Below are 16472 nucleotides of genomic sequence, written 5' to 3'. Positions count from 1 at the left end.
TCTTTTTCACGAGTCACGCGTCAATGGCACGTGCTGAGTCACGGTCTGTAGATTATGCAAGCCGACGCGCGTTAATAACTGTTCAAACTCACCTCTTTCCCCTCGTCATTATGTCTAGATCATACGATAGAGGTGGGATGTTTTAGCTATTGCAGTGTTCAAGTTAACTCACTCAGTCCCAGCTCTCACTGTTTTCTCTCCTGATGGTCATCTTTTCCAGGTCCGTTCTATTGATCGCGTCTACACTGGCAACTTACAAGTATCGATGTTTTGGTTCCTAGGTTGAATATGCTTTGGAGGCTGTCAGGAAGGGTACATGCGCCGTGAGTTCCTTCATCAGCTCCTTTATTTATCGGTTTCAAAACAGATCACTAGGTTGGTGTGCGCGGAAAGGACGTTGTGGTATTGGGTGTGGAGAAGAAATCAGTGCTTCAGCTTCAAGATCCCCGTACTGTGAGAAAAGTAGTCATGTTAGATGATCATATCTGCCTTGCCTTCGCTGGTGCGTGCACTACTCCTTTGACACTCGTAATATAACGTACATTTCTCCAGGGCTCACGGCTGATGGACGAGTATTGATCGACAAGGCCCGTATCGAATGTCAAAGTCATAGACTGACGGTTGAGGACCCAGTGACGGTGGAATACATTACCAGACACATAGCTGGTATTCAACAAGTGTGTCATTACAGATCGCTGATTTTACTCCGAAACTCACGACGGAACCCAGCGATATACTCAATCTGGAGGTGTCCGTCCGTTTGGTATCTCGACACTTATTGTTGGCTTCGATCCTCAAGACACCAAGCCCCGTCTATACCAGACAGAACCGAGTGGTATTTACAGCGCCTGGAAGGTAAGGCTCCTCCAGGCTTTTTGCATCCCCCGCTCTGAACACGCCTCAGGCGAATGCCATTGGGCGTTCTTCTAAAACCGTTCGCGAGTTTTTGGAAAAGAATCATAAAGATGATTTATCAAGGGACGAGGCCATCAAGCTGACGATAAAGAGTCTTCTGGAGGTTGTTCAGACTGGTGCAAAGAATATTGAAATCAGCGTCATGGAAAGTTATGGGAAGATCACGGTGAGGGGTAACTCCGATATCTGGTGCAAACGTGAACTCCAACTCGTTTAGAATCTCGATCTGGAGCAGATCGAAGCGATCGTTTCAGAAATAGAGAAAGAGAAAGAAGCAGGTCGGTACCACCTTGTTCCCGTCCAATTAAACTTATTGAACCCAATATCATTGTCCAGAGGCCGAAAGAAAACGATCGAGGTTAGCAGCAACAGCGGCCAGTCAAGCTTCGATGACTTCAAGAGCGTCGGGGGGCGGGGAGGAGCCAGCGCAGTGACGACGTGTAATCCACACAAAAAACTGTTTTACCAATATTTAGGAATACTACATCGAGCTGAGTAACCTCGAAGTATGTTATCTGAGCAACTAAGAAAGAGAGATAAGTTATTGGGAGATGTGATGACATTTACAGTGTATATAAAAAAAGCCGTGAGCCCCTATAAGTAGAGTTCGTTGGGGAACAGGTAGGCCGTGAGCCTAAATCTTGAGGTGACACAATCCATTGCTACAGTGACGAGAGGAAAACTGAGGTGTAAGATGAAAAATTTGTGATGCGAGTTGTATAAAGAAAAGAGATGTGAACGATTATCCAAAAACAACACAGAAACAAGGAGAAATTACTATCTTTTACCCCCTCGTTTTGGCAGCCTCTTAATGTGACGTCCCTGAGAGTTCGCGGGTGCTGCTCCCATGGTAAAGAGAGCACCTGCCGCAGGCTGAGTCGACCCAAACCCGCTAGGTGACGCACCGAAAGCAGAAGATTGCGGTAACGAAGAGCTGGGGGTAGCAGGTGACGCAGGCTGTGACCCCCCAAACGCGAAAGGATTGGAAGAGCCTGTAAATGCAGGAGTGGGCTGGCTGAACGTCGAGGGACTACTTGGAGCAGAGCCTGATTGCGGGGGCCCGAATGGGTTTGAAGTGGTATTCGACGATGAGCCAAATGTGAACGGAGTAGTAGAAGTAGACGGCGATGGTCCAAACGAGAATGAGCCAGTAGTAGAAGGCCTTGCAGGCTCGTTATCTTGTTTGTTGAATCCAAAAGAGAACGGAGAGCTGTTGGGCGTGGTACTGGTGTAATCCGCCTGACCAAACCCGAACGATGAGCTTGCAGGTTTACTATCCGTCTTCATGCCCCCGAAGTTGTTGTCATTGGTACTTGGAACGCCAAACGAGAACGACGAAGAAGCTGTCCCGGACGACGATTGGGCACTTTGCCCAAAAGGTGAGGACGTGCTGGTCCCGAACGGGAACCCTGAAAGGGAGGGTCTAGGTTCTGCAGGCTTTTGCGTATCTCTCGTTGGACTTTCTTCCATTCTAACTTCATTGTCTGGATTTGGTGGAGGTGTCACGGGTCGTGAAGAGAAGCCGAAAGAAAATGATGGTTTGGACTCTCCAAATGGGCTTGAAGTAACCGGTGCACCGGTACCGAACGGGAAAGATTTGGAAGGTTCCGCTGATGCGCTGGATGCGCTCGTCCCGTTCCCAAACGACAGTGACTTGGAGCTATCATTTGTCTCCGTCGAGGACGTAGCGTTGCCAAATGACAATGGTTTAGCATCCGTTGTAATCGATGATGCGTTGGAATCATTTCCAAACAAGAATGACTTAGGGGCATCGCTCTTCCCAGTAGAGCTCTCTCCAAATGCAAAGGGTTTTGTTTTGGGAGAATTGGGAGAGATGCCTATTGCAGAGCTAGACCCAAAGGCAAATGTACTACCGCTGGTGGACGCAGACGACGTTGTTTTTGTTTCAGGTCCAAACGAAAACGATTGTGTAGGTGCAGTAAAGGAGAAGGGAGATGACGTCGAATCTGCCGAGGTTAACGCAGAGTTCTGGCCCGCTGAGGACTGACCAAACAGGGAGTCCGATTTGGGCTTTTCAGCGACAGAAAAACCGGAGCCGGAAGACTCGGTCTTTTGGGATTGCCCGAACAATGATGGCAAAGCAATCGGACCATCATTCGTAGCCGATTTGGGAGGCTCCGCCTGAAATGCACTTTTTTCAACGGTCCCTCCAAACAAAGAGCTAGGTGAGGTAGCTGACAACCCTGAGCTCTCAACGGTGTTGCTAAATATTGACGTACTGGCAGTGGATGACGCAACAGGTAAGGAAGAGATTTTGGGCTGCCCAGTACCTGAAATGACTGTTGCGGAGGGACCAAGGGAAAACGGGAGGCTGGTTGCAGAACATGAACCCTCAGTCGCCGATTTTGTGAAGGAAAATGAAAGATTTGTATCTCCAGATTTTGCATCGCTCCGTTCAACGGCCCCTGTAGCAGGCCCACCGAAAGGCGACGTTGCGTTATGCGGCGTGAAGCTGAATAAGGCGGGTATACCTTCAAGTACACCACCAGCTTGAGATGAGGATGCATCGTCCTTCTTCTCGTCTCGCCACAAGGGAGTGTTGTTCTCTCTCGCCGGCACAGCAGCGGAGACAAGCCCAGGACTACCGGCAGAAGAGAGGGGGGGCGTGGAGGAAGAGGGTACCGCAAAAGGTGATGGAGAGTTACTGGATAATTGAATTGGCGCAGTCGGCGTTTGCGATCCTGGCGTCGGAGTGTTTTCGTTGGAAAGAAATTTACTGGAGGCAAAAAAGTTCGGAATTTTTCCTTCTGAAGTCGACTCCGCAGTAGTACGAGTTGTGGATGTCTTTGATGCTATTTCAGGAACATGGGACGGAGACGTTTGGCGACCGGGTTCGGTAGCCGGCACAGTGACAGCGGACGGCGTTCGCGTTGGCTCCGGTGATTTGGTGCGCGGCTGTGACATTGAGAAGGCGGAGTCAGAAGGCGTGAGAGAGAACGGAAGTGAGGGGAGAGGTGGCTCCTTGGCATTCGCCGCGTCGGCGTCGGCGGCTGTGGTCTTAAGACAGAAAAATGTATTAGAAGTTCTGATTGAGAGGATGAAAACATGGCGACGCACATCTTTAGCGAAACTGAAGCCAGCCGGGACTTGGAACACCGGTACTTTTTTCGCAGCTTCTTCCAATGCCGCCATCTCAGCTCTAAATTCTTCAGAAACTTCTTCGTCTTCTTCGAACGCCGCAGAAAACTTGGTCTTAGAAGGGCGGGAAGGACGACTCAAGTGCGAACGTGATGCCCTCCCTACCCGAAGCGAGGACGCCTCAGGTGAGCTGCTACTGGTGGCAGAAGACTTCGCCAAACTGAACCAATCCTTGCCGGCAGGGGGAGGTGGCGGTGGTGGGACTTGGGTTGGAACTGGCTCAACCTCTGATCCAGCGGGCTTATCTGATAGCATCATGTCGTCTTTGCAGGGGTCATCATCACGACTCTTGTGAAGGCTCTCTTCTTCGTCCTGCCGGTGTTTAGCAAGTCGCTTCTTCAAACCAGTAGTCCCCGCGTATGGCTTGCTTTCGTTATGCGCCATTTCTTTCTTCTCCTTGCTACTCCCTCGCCTTCCTCCTAACCTCACTCGATTGTCATCCCCCATCAAAATGAGTGACTGTTTACGGTTGAACATAGCTGTGATGTCGGCATTAGTATTCCCTGCTGTAAGGACCTTTGACCGTAGGCGGGTAGGAACAAGTGGAGTCCGATAGAAGTCAAGTTCTTGAAGGACAGCGGATGGCTGAGTTTCTGTTGCAAAAAGTATGCGTAAAAGATGAGAACGCAACAAACGTCAACACGAACCTTGAACTTGACGACCAAACAGTAAGGAGTTCCTCTGAGGCACAGTGGAGGTTGTCTGTGATGTCTGACGCTTCCGTTGAGAGTCCACCAAGGAGCCAAGTGTAGACGTCCCAATTTTTGGCCGCTGTTCATTGACCTGACTGGGACCTCGAACAAAAACGGGATACGAGCTCAGAGATGTAATTGGCGGGGGCTCTGAGGTATCGCGCTGAGGTTGAGGAGTCATGGAACTGCGCATGATAAAAGATGGTTTCCCTGATAATGGTGGCATGGAATAATCTCGAGGACGCTCGGCGGATTGCAGTTTCGAGTGATTGAGCTCTGCAGAGCCTACTAGGGACGTCGAAGACATCGAGCCATCTCTAGATGGAACCCGATTGTACGTTGTAGTCGAGGAGTGGGGATCTATTATCATGCTGGTCGAAAGCTGCCGCCGTAAAGGAGAGACGGTAGATCGCGTATTGATGTCGGACATGGTAGTAGATGGAATGGTAATGGAGGCCGAACGACTGGGTGGATTATATAAGACAGGAGAAACTTGACGGAAAGCAGAAGCTGGGGGATCCAAATAACCACCACGGTTGACTGGGGGAGGAGACAAAGATGGAGAGTTAACTCTCATTCGCTTCGGAGCAGGACCATCATCTACAGTGTCTGTATTTTGAACTTTGGTTTGAGGTATAATTCTCCTACGTTTCCCAGAGAAGTCCTTCTCGTCTTCAAACTCCTCGGATGAAGCGAAAAGCCGTGAAAACGGTGCAGCTACGAAATTCTTGATACTGCCGAACAACGAGGAGTTCCTGACAAGAGTTTTCCTCTGAGGGTGTGGTTTTCTCCTACGAGAATCGCGGGAGGGCGTCGACATTGCGGACGACGATGAGGACGACATCATGGTTCTTGTCAAAGTTGCGCAAATGCCGCAATCGGAAGCGCGACAAAAAAGTGACAATTGTGACTCCACGTGCAACTTTTGGGCGCTTAAACCAGCATTCAGTTGGACGACCTACGACTGAGAAGGATTTAAACTCCTAATAGTAATAATACGATTGTGTCCGACGCTGTTATCATAATAGTAGTCAAGGCACAGTCTTGAACTTGTAAATCCAAAGAAATCAATTACACAACTTTAAATCTGCAAGTCAGACTACCCTACTGTTTGGCATCTATTTTTACTGATATTTTGTAGTGTGGTCTCGAATCCGACGATGTCTATCTTTGTCTCGCTGAGTTCCGTTAAGAACACCAGCCTGTATGTGGCCCGTCCATTCTCGAACGACAGGATGGTCCGCTGTAGGAGTGTGCCCGCAGGAATCAAAAAGCTCCAAGTGACGCGCAAAATTGGATGTACGGTTGAATAAAGGTAGCGCTGGTTTGATTGATACGACAGGTCAATTATAGTAAGTAGAGAGGGAAGATAATTACCGTCTTCGAGTACTCGACAAGATTGAGTTATAGTCATCTTCTGTTGCTGCATGACTGGCCGGAGTTACAAGAGAAATCAGGCTAGGAAGTAGCCTCACACCGATCGAAAAACACTTACGGTAACCACACACGACGATAGCTGCATTGCACTCTACCAAAGAATGAACAAGGACCAGCCCTTTCTTCGCTATGGCATCTCGGATGAATATACACGCTGCAGGCATGAGAGTCAATAAAGATTCTTTCTGGTGAGAAAGCCTGACGTCGTGCCGCTCTATGAAAGGCGGCAAGCGCAGTTCGCAAGGTGATATGGACACAACATGCGTGATACCGAGTTCTTGAATAAGTGAATAAGCTTGTTTGATGTCATCAGGAAACTCGCTGCAGATGAATTATGTATAAGGGGCTTGATGGGAAACACGAAGAGTTCTGATAAAGGTATATTTACCTGCTCAGGAGGAGCTGTTCGGGGATGATTGGAGTTGTATCTATCATCTGGTTCAAAAAGCGGGTAACGTGCTGTTCTTGCATGCGTTTCCAGTATACGTATGAGGGATTATCACTGGACGGGTAATAATCACATTCAGCAAAGACGTCGAGCTGTTTTAAAAAGCCGTAGTTTGGCATCACAGATGGGCGAGCTAGGATCGTAGCCATGATTATTCACGACGGACAACAAAGGCACAGGAATAAGTTGGACGTTACATTGTTGTATGAGCCGCAATGCTGCATTGGGGCTCATGCGTCTGGACTGCATGACTTGGGAGGTTGCAGACAGCACGATTAGCAAGTAACAAACTTTAAGCCTGTTCGATGACTCACGATAGGCGACCAACACGGTGGTACTTCTGGAGACCCCCATGACACAATGGACCAAGACTCTACCACTGTCATCGAGAGCGTTCTGAATGAACTTGCATGCTTTTGGAAGATGTATAAGGATATCTTCGTATTCTGAGTCGGCGACACTAATGGCGAGGTGGTTGGGGCCTGTCGAATGGGAATTCTGACATACAGAGACAATATGTGTTATGCCGAGACATTCTTGGAGTTCTGAAGCTTTGGCAGATGCAAGGCTATGCAAAAAGAGTTAGAACGAGCAATGGTATAATGTATGGCCAGTACATACTTGCCGATGTAGAGCTGGTTGTCGACGACGTGGTCGATACTGGGCGGAGAAAAGGACTGGGAATCCATGGATAAAAGAAGGCAATGTGCGGCAACGAGGCAAACGGAGAAGTTCCAAAGCTCCACCTAAAGACAACCGTAGGAAACTTGCTCCCAAATTTCCCATCGCGTGTTGACCGACAAAGAGACATCAGTGGTAGTAGCTGTGAATCGTACGCGTGAACGATGTACAGAAGGATGGGTGCACGTGTCAAATTTGGAGATTTGATACGTAACGCGTCATTCTGCTTTTAGCACAATGCAGCTGCTACGACGAGCTCAACGTCTAACCGCGCGGAATTACAGGCTTTACTCGTCGGATTCAAATGTACATCGAGGAGCAATATATCTCGATTCAATATTTCCAATTCAGCTAGGAAGATTCGAGTGCGCCATACTCATTACACTTCGGCATTTTAATAATCCATTTCATTCAGCTTACGAGCACACATACGTTACTTTCGAGAAGAACGTCTCCTCGATTCCATACGCAAACGATTTTCGCCCATATCTCTTCACAATCTTGCAATTGAAGCCATTGAAACACAAGCCAAGGACGGCGGCGTCTTCGTCAAGTTTCAGTTTACCTCTGACCATCCTGAGAACGCGGTCAGAGACATCGAGTACGAATTCAGAAGCAGAGCCAATGAGGGCGGCGGTCTTTCGTCGTGGTCAGGAAAGCATGTCAAGGGAGTATGGCTAGTTCGCGGTACACCCTGGCTCGAGGTCGGTTTTGTCTTGCATTCAAATAGCGAACAAGAGTCTCATATTTCGTTCTACGCGTGGTGAAGGACATGTATCGCTTCCCTTCATTGATGGTGAAGGTTTCATTCGAAGGTCCCGACGTCCATGAAGAGTCTCTTTACAATCTTTTTCGTGTGAGTGGCAGTCCACCGAATTGTTTTACAGCCTAAGCCAATCCATAATTCCAGCCCTTCGGTCGAATTGCGCGCATAACAGAACCAACGCCGGTTCCTCCAGGCTCCCTAAGGTCCTCCACCATCGTTTTTGAACGAATTCACTCGGCCACTATTGCTCGAAACGTTCTTCACGGCCTTGAATTCAAAGATAACCCATCGTCGTACACAAGATTGCGTTGTATGTATGTCGATCCCATCCAGGCCCATGCGATACGGGACTGGATAGCCAAACACCCCAAAATTGTTCTTCCCATAGTATTTTTCCTCCTCGGCACACTAACGTACACCGTTAGTGCAATTCCTCATGTTTATTAGACAAGTCTGACCACCCGTCATTCTCAGATATTCGATCCAATTCGTGTCTTGATGGTCGAGGGTAAAATGCTTGACTGGTTCTCAATCAAAGGCATGTTAAGATTGTACTTCAGGATGTCCCACCACACTCATACACGCCCCTTCCAGAATTCAGACTGTACCAATGGTTAAGAGCAAACACATACGATCGCCTTTATTCCCCACACACAACGGATTCTCGCTCTGGTTTTGACGGGACCTGGAAGGAAAGAAAGGACGCTGAAGCGTCCCTCAATGCCTACCTCAATGACCTACCCTGTGTGTCCAACCCCCAAGTTCCAGATACCTCCATCCATGACTATTTTTTTGAATAAGCAACCATCACTTTCGTTCACGGCCCACAGGGAAGCGGCAAGTCGACCATCATAGAGTCTGCCGTTAAACACTCCGGACGGTGCCCTCACTTATACTTCTCCAACGCGCTCAACCATGTTTATTTTCCCGTTTCTGCTTTGCAGGAGAACATTGATTATTGACTGCCGAATGCTTCAAAGGGCTACGTCCGAGACACAATTAGTAGATGCTCTTGCCAAGCAGACCGGATATTGGCCGATTTTCTCCTTCCTCAGCTCCATGAACAACATGATTGATCTCGCCAGTGTGGGTTTAATTGGACAAAAAGGTTCGTCCTTCACCAAATGGCCAGTCGACGTTCAAGTCCTCTTATGCCATCACTTCCAGCCGGATTCAGTAGCTCCATCGAAGAACAGCTCCAACAGATCCTCGACGTCGTTGCTAAAGCTCTCAAAAATGTTCACCTCTCCGAAGTCAAGGCCCAAAAGAAACAGCGAGAGAAAGAGAAGAATCACTTGAAGAATGATGCAAACGCAACAGCTTCTTCTGAAGCGGATGAAGAGCCCATGAATGAGAAGCAAACAAGCCCCAAAGAGCTCGAGGATGCGAAAAGAAAACATAGTAAAGACGATTTTTCAACCGTACAATCCCTTCCCATTGTCGTTGTGCGCAATTTCGCTGTCAAAGGTGGGCTTAGTCGGGAGCAAGTTATGGATGTGCTCGCCAAGTGGGCAGCCAAACTCGCTGAAAGTCAAGTATGTCCTTGTCCCCTCTGGAGCAGCAGAAAAAGAAAAATTCTAAGTGCCGTAGATTGCGCATGTTATCGTCATCAGCGACAACAGAGAAAATTCCAAGAGACTTGCAAAAGGTTTGCGTTCTAGTATACCACTCACCACAATAGGCTGCTTATGCTGATAATAATATACACCCAGCTCTCCCCTCGAAGCCTCTCAATTCGATCCCGGTCTACGACGCTGATCCAGCGACGGCTCTAGACTACGTTCACAAGAAACTGAAAGACGCCGACATAAATGTACAACTCAGCCGCGAAGAGGTAACATACATTGAAAGACTCGGAGGGAGATCGTCCGATCTTGAAAGCGTAAGTTGATCTTCTCGTTACCTCTGTTGTGACTCTGAGACACCTAACATTTACGCTCGTCAGCTCATCCATAAAGTCTCCAACAAACAAAGCGTGAAAGATGCTATCGAGGAGATTATCAATCGGAGCGTTGCTGAGCAGCGGAAATGCGCATTTGGCGACGATGCTGAGGATGCAAAGAGCCTTCCTTGGACTCGAGAACAGGCTTGGTTCGTCTTGAAGATGCTTTCTCAGAAATCAGAAGTTCCATACCACGAGGTTCTGCTGGATTTCCCATTCAAAGGCGACGAAACGCCGTTACGGAGCATGGAACAGGCGGAACTCGTTGCTATCGGTACACATAACGGTACGTTTCACCGTCCTTTCTTTTCGAAGTGATTTAATCTCCCTTTCTCAGGTCGACCTTCTGTGATAAGACCCGGCCGGCCTGTGTATCATTGGGTATTCGAACGGCTCGTCAATGGTTCGTGCTTCTATCCGATCATGAAAGACATGAACTCATATAACTCATTAATAACGAATGCCAGATCCGACATTCCATGCAATACAAGAGATCGCATTCAATGAGGCTCTGATGGCAAGCGCTTCATCTACTATCCAATCGTGCGAAGATGAACTCCTCAAGCTCAAAGAAATCGGCTGGACACCGACTGCTTGGTTTTGGACGAATCCCGCTGCGAGAAGAGCAGAATATCTGTTCGAAAAGATGTTAGCTTCTGAAAAGAAACTGGAGTCTCTGGAAAAGAAGAACGCGGAGTTGAAGAAACGACTTTCAAAGTGATGTGTGACCTCAATTTCGAAGGAAGGAAAGAGATGAATGTACATGAGCTTACACCCCTTTACAATACTCACTGAATACTGATACTAGAAAATGAGTGGATGTAGTACTATAATTCCAAACATAATGCGTCAGGTCGTTGTGAGTCCCCCATATCGTCGCTTCTGCGGTCTAGACCGACAACCAGACATCATCCTGATTTTGATGGTTGTTGACTGCAGTGTTGGACGGGCGGTGCCCCTTGGTGCCCTGCCTTTGAACGTGGGCGGTGGTTTTTGGGCACCGCCCTATGGGCACATTTTGAGGCAGCTGCCCTTTAGTGACCTGCCGAGTCCAGCATTTTCGTGATGACAACTAATCTGCTACTTTATATAATCACCATCTATCTCCACATATGTTCACGATATGTAGAGTCACATGACAATGCCATAAATACTCAGCACAAATGTTTCCAGTGGTCCTCCTGCCCTACTCCTGCATACATTGACCTTTGGTAGGTAAAATATGCCATTTGGACCCATTTCCATCATGGGAGGAACAAGGGACATGAGAATTTCCTTTGCTGGACTGTGTTACAGCATTATTACGGCATGGTCAACATATGTTCACGATATATTGAGTTTATGGGATATATATAAAGTAGCACATATCTGTACGACATGGGCCAGTTTTGGTGGTGTAGTCTTATCTGATCTGATATTCTGAACTCCGATATCACCAATTGTACTTTCTCAGACAGACTCGGACAGACTTGTGGAGACCACCATACATCATGGGAAAGGCAGTTCAGGGGCACTAAACCACCTGGTGCCCGCCCCAAAGGCACCGCCCTGCTGCCTTTTGACAAAGGCAGTGGCATGCCACTGCCCTTGACAACACTGGTTGACTGGGTGGTCATAACTATTTCACTCCTTTCCACCACAAAGATGATACCTGACAATCTTGAGTCTAAGAAATCGGAAGCATGCAGATGGTCACATTTGTCCAACTGTGGTTTTGCAGGCCCCCTGAAAATCCCAGTAGAGCCCTCATCCAAAACCACCGAATTTTGTAAAACTTTTAGCCATCTTTCATGCCAAAACACCGAAATTTTGACCAAAATTGGCCTATATGTGTCATGCCAAAACACCACCCAGATCACCGAAAAATGGCTCCCCACCTGGAGGCATCATGCCAAAACACCGAAAAGCCCCATTAGCATTTTGGCACTTTGATTGCCGTGGGTTTTCCAGGTTGTGGCAATCCAAAAAAACCCGGGACCACCGACAACCATCACACCACTAGCCATCATGCAACCCCAGTCTGTTTATTCGCAACCTGATTCATGGGCCTGCCCAACAACCCAACAACATTACAATTGACCACCAAGAACCCTCAAAAACATTAACATTGAGTTTATTTACATGTGCACTTAGCTTACTGGGATCTATGATTAGTTGTGTCTGCTACAAACAGCATGGAAAATGTGGTTGTGTGGAATGGTCCAATGGTGTGGTTGTGTGACCATCAAAAATCCATGAAAACCCAGGTCAACCCCGCCATCAAAGTGACCAAATGCTGATGCCAACATGGTCTTTCAAACTGATGGCTGAGGTGTGTGCAGAATACCCAGAGGTCTTACATCGCCATCACCCCAACTCATTGCCATTGCTGAGAAGATTTTGAAGGATCAGAACAAGAAGCAAAGCCACAAGCCCTCTTTGATGCACGCCTCCACCTCGTCCAGATTTCCCATGGCTCAACTGAGGTCATCACAGACAAGAAAGAGTGTTAAATCGTTGTACTGAGGCAATAAAACATGGCTAACTCTAGTAGAAGCCGTCCTCTAAGCAGTCAAAGCACTGCAGACCAGAAACCAAAAGACCGACAAAGATTCAACATGCCAAGCACAAGTTTCCTTGAACATGCAAAGTCACTAATAACCAAATCCCCTACCAAGATCACTGAGAGTGTGCTAGGGACGAAGAGAGGGAGAGAAAAGAATGATACAGGTGGGTGTTCGACCAGACCAGCTGCTGACTTCATGAACAGGCCCGAACTGAGACTGGACTCCCCCACACCAGCATCCAACAACAGTGGACAACTGCTAGACGAGGACTCCATGCTGGAAGACAATGAAGGTAGCCTCCTAAACACAGAGCAAGAAGAAGCCAGAAGGCTGCTCTTCGACACCACCCCGACACCACACCAACATTTCGACCACCTAGAAAATATCGTACTCGGCATAGCAAGCAACATCCAAGACGACATAGGCACCATACTCACCTGGGTACAGGATACTGCCGCATCCGCCAACGAAACAAATGAAAACATGAAAATCCTGGTCACCATCAATGCCAAGCTCCAAGAAGAGGTGGCAACACTCAAAGGGCAAAACAGTGAGACTCGGACTATGCAGAAGAGGATACTCGAGGAGGTCGACAAACTCAGGAAAAGCAACTCAGAGCTAACCTGTCTACTAACAAACATGGCACCTACCCAAGGTGCTCGCCAGCCAGACCGCACAGGCACCGTGCCAACTCACAAGACGACGACAACCTTTGGCCCAACGTTCAGGCTCACGCTACCAAGCAAAGCCCCAACTATGAAACCTGCTGCACGACCCACAGATGCACACCACCCATCACGTCTCGTCGTTCGTTTCATACAAACTGGAGTGAAAGAGGATGACAAAGAGGACCCCTGAGCCCTGATGGAACGCCTCAACCTCAGCATAATGTCGGCCGCCCTCAGCCACAAACTCAAAAGCCCACCAACTGTCGTAGCGGTCAACTACAACCGGACAAGCAGCAGCCTCATAATATACGTGAGAGAAGATCAAGCCACCACTGACCTATGTTACGGATGTGTGGAGATCGACTGGACCTGAGTGGATCCGACGAATAGAATGATAGATAGATAGAAAGAAGAAGTGAAGAAGTGATCGGAAGTGATCGGAATGTTTCGGACAGCGATAAGAGAGATGAGAGTGACGAGTCTTGACAGTAGCCGAAGTTATTGGACAACGGCTCCCTGAGTTGAACTGTCTTAGACCTGATCAATGAGATAACCAGAGTCGAGTTAAATTCTGAAGTACTAGCTATTAAGAAGTACATCTTATATAGTACTCGAGATAACTAAAGGAGATAGAGTGAAAGTAGGTGAGATCCGATCGGAGTCCGAGTCGGACAGACTAAGGAATTAAGCGAAGTTACTAGACCGAATGGACACTCGGCCAAGTAGAGATAGTGGAGTAAATAATGTGAATGTGTGGAGTATAAGAATGATAGTAAGTAAAAGCATCTTGGTCTTTGTTACAAACAATCCTTGGTCATAGACTAGGGACTGAATGGAAGCGGACCGTGATCCGGTCGGTCCGGAATGGATCCGGCACGGATATAACAACCTACTACCCTTCGAAGAAGAGATCAGAAGATGTGTACTGCAGGAAAACCCTCAAGGCTATGAACTGAAAATCTATGTTGACAAGAAGTGGTTCAAAATCCAAGTGGACAACGTACCAAGGAAGGACTGCTTCAGATACATCTTCAAGTCAGCAACCCTCATGGCAGAACTAACTAGGAATAACGCAACAGTATCAAAGCTCCATCAAGAGGAACACATTACCATGGAACCCAGGTGGACAAGAACAATGGAGGACCTTATGGCCCAAGGAACCTGTAGGTCTTCGTTCATCTTCAGAACTGACTCAGAAGAAAGCGCCAACAATATAATCAAATCCAAGAGCCTTGCCGTCTTCAGGACATACTGCGACATATGGCCTTACCAAGACCGCCCACCAGTCTGCCAATGCAACAACTGCTGGAACATGGGTCACCACCACAAGACATGTAAGATGGGGGAGACCTGCAGGCTTTGCACCTCAAAAGAACATACCGAAAAAGCACACACAGAGGCATGCACAAAATGCCTAGCGATCAGGGAGAGCGAAGGAACGATGGAGACAGAACAATCGGTATATGATCACGACCTCTGCTGCACTAACTGCCTAGCTGCAGGAAAAGAAGACACCGACCACATGGCCAACAGTAGAAGGTGCCCAATCCATCTAGATGTGTTTGGTACAGCATGTACAAATGAAAAAGTGGCAATCTGAAAAGGAACCCCATACCAAGTTGCAGGACCGAAGAGGAGCCACAAGAAGAAGACTGACAAAGACAACACCCCGCCACCTGCCACTACCACTACCAGTGCAAACGCCTCCAATCATTTTGCAGCACTAGGGGATATCAACATGGACCTCAACAACAACTTGCCACAACCCACTGCTGGACCTTCACAATGATTTGTACACCACAGCACATTTCAACGAAGCCAATCCGGGTAGCACAACTTAACATGCAGAAGAAAAAACAAAACCTTCTCCTCATGCTCAACCAGACCGATAACCCATCTGACATTATCATCATACAGGAACCGCCATGGGGATTCATCAGTACTGACAAGAAAAGCGGAGCAAGGAAGAATGGACCACCAAGCATGTCAGGCTGGATACCCATCCTCCCAGTACTGTCATGAGACCAAGATGGCCCCAGGCCACCCACGATGGCCTACATCAGAAACCGAGAGGACTTCACAGTTGAACTGCACACTGACATCTTCGAAGACCCTTACATCCAATGGCTCAATGTCCACCAGCCAGGACACCGCACAGTCACGATCATCAACATTTACAATGTCCGGGAACACGGCGAACAATGCATCCTACAACGGCTACAACGACTGGATATCAACTTTGAGAACCCCACTATCATTACCGGCGACTTCAACCTTCACCACCCACTATGGACAACTGGACTGGGAGACGCAGACACCCTCACCACAGCAGTAGGAGACTGGTTTCAGGAGAACGGATGGTCACTACTAAATGACAAAGGAAGAATCACCCACCCGGCTCGACATGGCAGTGAACGTCTATCGGTACTCGACGCAACGTTTACCAACAGCCACACCACTGGAAATGACATCCTGCGGGACTGGTTTGTAGACCCAACACTGGCAGGCTCTTGGACCACTATGGAATTACTTTCACCATAGACCAAGGATCAGAAGAAGTCGAAAACATAGCAGGAGTCCGGTACAATGTCAAGGATGTCAACATGGAGGAGTTCTATGACACTCTAACCAAAGCACTACAGGAGAAAGAGGAGCTGCTGGAGATGCTTCTCAATGACAGAATTCCCTCCCCCCTAGAACTTGACGAGATCAAAACTTCACTGACAAATGCCATACAGATGATGCTCGACAAGGTAGCAAAACCCAAATCGAACAACCCCAGAGCCAAACCTTGGTGGGACCAAGATCTAGAAAACATCAGGACGGAAATCGCAGAAACAAGGATGGAACAGGCAGAACAACAGGATCCGAGTTCTCCAGAATCTGTAGAAATACGATCGAAGATCAAGCAACTATGCAGGTAGATAAAGAGACTCACCAAACATAAGGTAAAGAGACTCGCCAAATATAAGGTAAAGGAATGGGCAGAGGAGAAGCTCAACACAGCCAAAGGACATCAGATCTTTGAATTTACTGACTGGTCGGCGGGAAACCGAAACTACCCAACGCCTCCAATTTATCAAGGGGTCAACTCACCCAAGGCTACAACCCATGCTGAAAAATGCAATAATGGGCGAAGTATACCACTCAAGAGTCAACCTAATATCAGAGCTACGGGAGTAGCACCAACACCAAATCAACCCAAAAACTAGTAAACC

At 48.0% G+C, this 16472-nt stretch overlaps 5 protein-coding genes across 6 annotated transcripts; 3 read left to right on the top strand and 2 right to left on the bottom strand.

The window, feature by feature from the left end:
- The first annotated feature begins 80 nt into the window (after window positions 1–80).
- On the top strand, window positions 81–1436 carry PSMA7 (Proteasome subunit alpha type-7). The gene is made up of 9 exons (XM_043159545.1): window positions 81–132; window positions 183–220; window positions 282–323; window positions 376–502; window positions 553–677; window positions 730–855; window positions 905–1081; window positions 1133–1193; window positions 1252–1436. The coding sequence occupies exons 1-9, from the start codon at window positions 111–113 to the stop codon at window positions 1347–1349; spliced, it is 816 nt and encodes a 271-aa protein (XP_043003148.1). The 5' UTR covers window positions 81–110; the 3' UTR covers window positions 1350–1436.
- E1B28_002615 (uncharacterized protein) lies at window positions 1432–5633 on the bottom strand. Its single transcript, XM_043159544.1, has 3 exons — window positions 4722–5633; window positions 3994–4667; window positions 1432–3933 (listed from the first exon to the last, which is right to left on the bottom strand). The coding sequence occupies exons 1-3, from the start codon at window positions 5611–5613 to the stop codon at window positions 1693–1695; spliced, it is 3807 nt and encodes a 1268-aa protein (XP_043003147.1). The 5' UTR covers window positions 5614–5633; the 3' UTR covers window positions 1432–1692.
- Window positions 5634–5775: 142 nt separating this feature from the next.
- Window positions 5776–7517, bottom strand: E1B28_002614 (uncharacterized protein). 2 transcript variants are annotated; one of them, XM_043159542.1, is made up of 7 exons: window positions 7273–7517; window positions 6966–7219; window positions 6849–6902; window positions 6592–6784; window positions 6262–6524; window positions 6144–6197; window positions 5776–6087 (listed from the first exon to the last, which is right to left on the bottom strand). In XM_043159542.1, the coding sequence occupies exons 1-7, from the start codon at window positions 7338–7340 to the stop codon at window positions 5891–5893; spliced, it is 1083 nt and encodes a 360-aa protein (XP_043003145.1). In that variant the 5' UTR covers window positions 7341–7517; the 3' UTR covers window positions 5776–5890. The 2 variants fall into 2 exon arrangements, with proteins under 2 accessions (XP_043003145.1, XP_043003146.1); XM_043159543.1 differs by having other exon boundaries at window positions 5776–6197.
- A 14-nt stretch (window positions 7518–7531) lies between these two features.
- On the top strand, window positions 7532–10911 carry E1B28_002613 (uncharacterized protein). The gene is made up of 14 exons (XM_043159541.1): window positions 7532–7697; window positions 7748–8036; window positions 8102–8188; window positions 8243–8518; window positions 8573–8636; window positions 8693–8842; window positions 8900–8978; window positions 9043–9206; window positions 9266–9633; window positions 9689–9746; window positions 9811–9980; window positions 10044–10326; window positions 10378–10443; window positions 10508–10911. Exons 1-14 carry the CDS (start codon window positions 7570–7572, stop codon window positions 10759–10761), a joined length of 2436 nt encoding a protein of 811 aa, XP_043003144.1. The 5' UTR covers window positions 7532–7569; the 3' UTR covers window positions 10762–10911.
- Window positions 10912–12637: 1726 nt separating this feature from the next.
- On the top strand, window positions 12638–13444 carry E1B28_002612 (uncharacterized protein; the record flags this gene model as incomplete). Its single annotated transcript, XM_043159540.1, has 1 exon — window positions 12638–13444. One exon carries the CDS (start codon window positions 12638–12640, stop codon window positions 13442–13444), a length of 807 nt encoding a protein of 268 aa, XP_043003143.1.
- Window positions 13445–16472: the final 3028 nt, after the last annotated feature.

This window comes from Marasmius oreades, chromosome 10, assembly GCF_018924745.1.
Source record: "Marasmius oreades isolate 03SP1 chromosome 10, whole genome shotgun sequence".
Taxonomy (NCBI): Eukaryota; Fungi; Basidiomycota; class Agaricomycetes; order Agaricales; family Marasmiaceae; genus Marasmius; species Marasmius oreades.
This window is presented reverse-complemented; position numbering and strand designations above follow the sequence as displayed.

Coding starts and splice junctions, on each gene's coding strand:
- E1B28_002613 (XM_043159541.1), top strand. CDS start 7,570: ATGCAGCTGCTACGACGAGCTCAACGTCTAACCGCGCGGAATTACAGG. Junction 8,519..8,572: donor TCGGCACACTAACGTACACC/GTTAGTGCAATT, acceptor CGTCATTCTCAG/ATATTCGATCCAATTCGTGT. Junction 8,843..8,899: donor CTACCTCAATGACCTACCCT/GTGTGTCCAACC, acceptor TTTTTGAATAAG/CAACCATCACTTTCGTTCAC.
- PSMA7 (XM_043159545.1), top strand. CDS start 111: ATGTCTAGATCATACGATAGAG. Junction 221..281: donor CTGATGGTCATCTTTTCCAG/GTCCGTTCTATT, acceptor TTTGGTTCCTAG/GTTGAATATGCTTTGGAGGC. Junction 856..904: donor GTATTTACAGCGCCTGGAAG/GTAAGGCTCCTC, acceptor AACACGCCTCAG/GCGAATGCCATTGGGCGTTC.
- E1B28_002615 (XM_043159544.1), bottom strand. CDS start 5,613: ATGATGTCGTCCTCATCGTCGTCCGCAATGTCGACGCCCTCCCGCGAT. Junction 4,668..4,721: donor GTTTGGTCGTCAAGTTCAAG/GTTCGTGTTGAC, acceptor TTTTTGCAACAG/AAACTCAGCCATCCGCTGTC. Junction 3,934..3,993: donor GCTTCAGTTTCGCTAAAGAT/GTGCGTCGCCAT, acceptor TTCTGTCTTAAG/ACCACAGCCGCCGACGCCGA.
- E1B28_002614 (XM_043159543.1), bottom strand. CDS start 7,340: ATGGATTCCCAGTCCTTTTCTCCGCCCAGTATCGACCACGTCGTCGAC. Junction 7,220..7,272: donor AACCAGCTCTACATCGGCAA/GTATGTACTGGC, acceptor CTTTTTGCATAG/CCTTGCATCTGCCAAAGCTT. Junction 6,903..6,965: donor CACCGTGTTGGTCGCCTATC/GTGAGTCATCGA, acceptor CAACCTCCCAAG/TCATGCAGTCCAGACGCATG.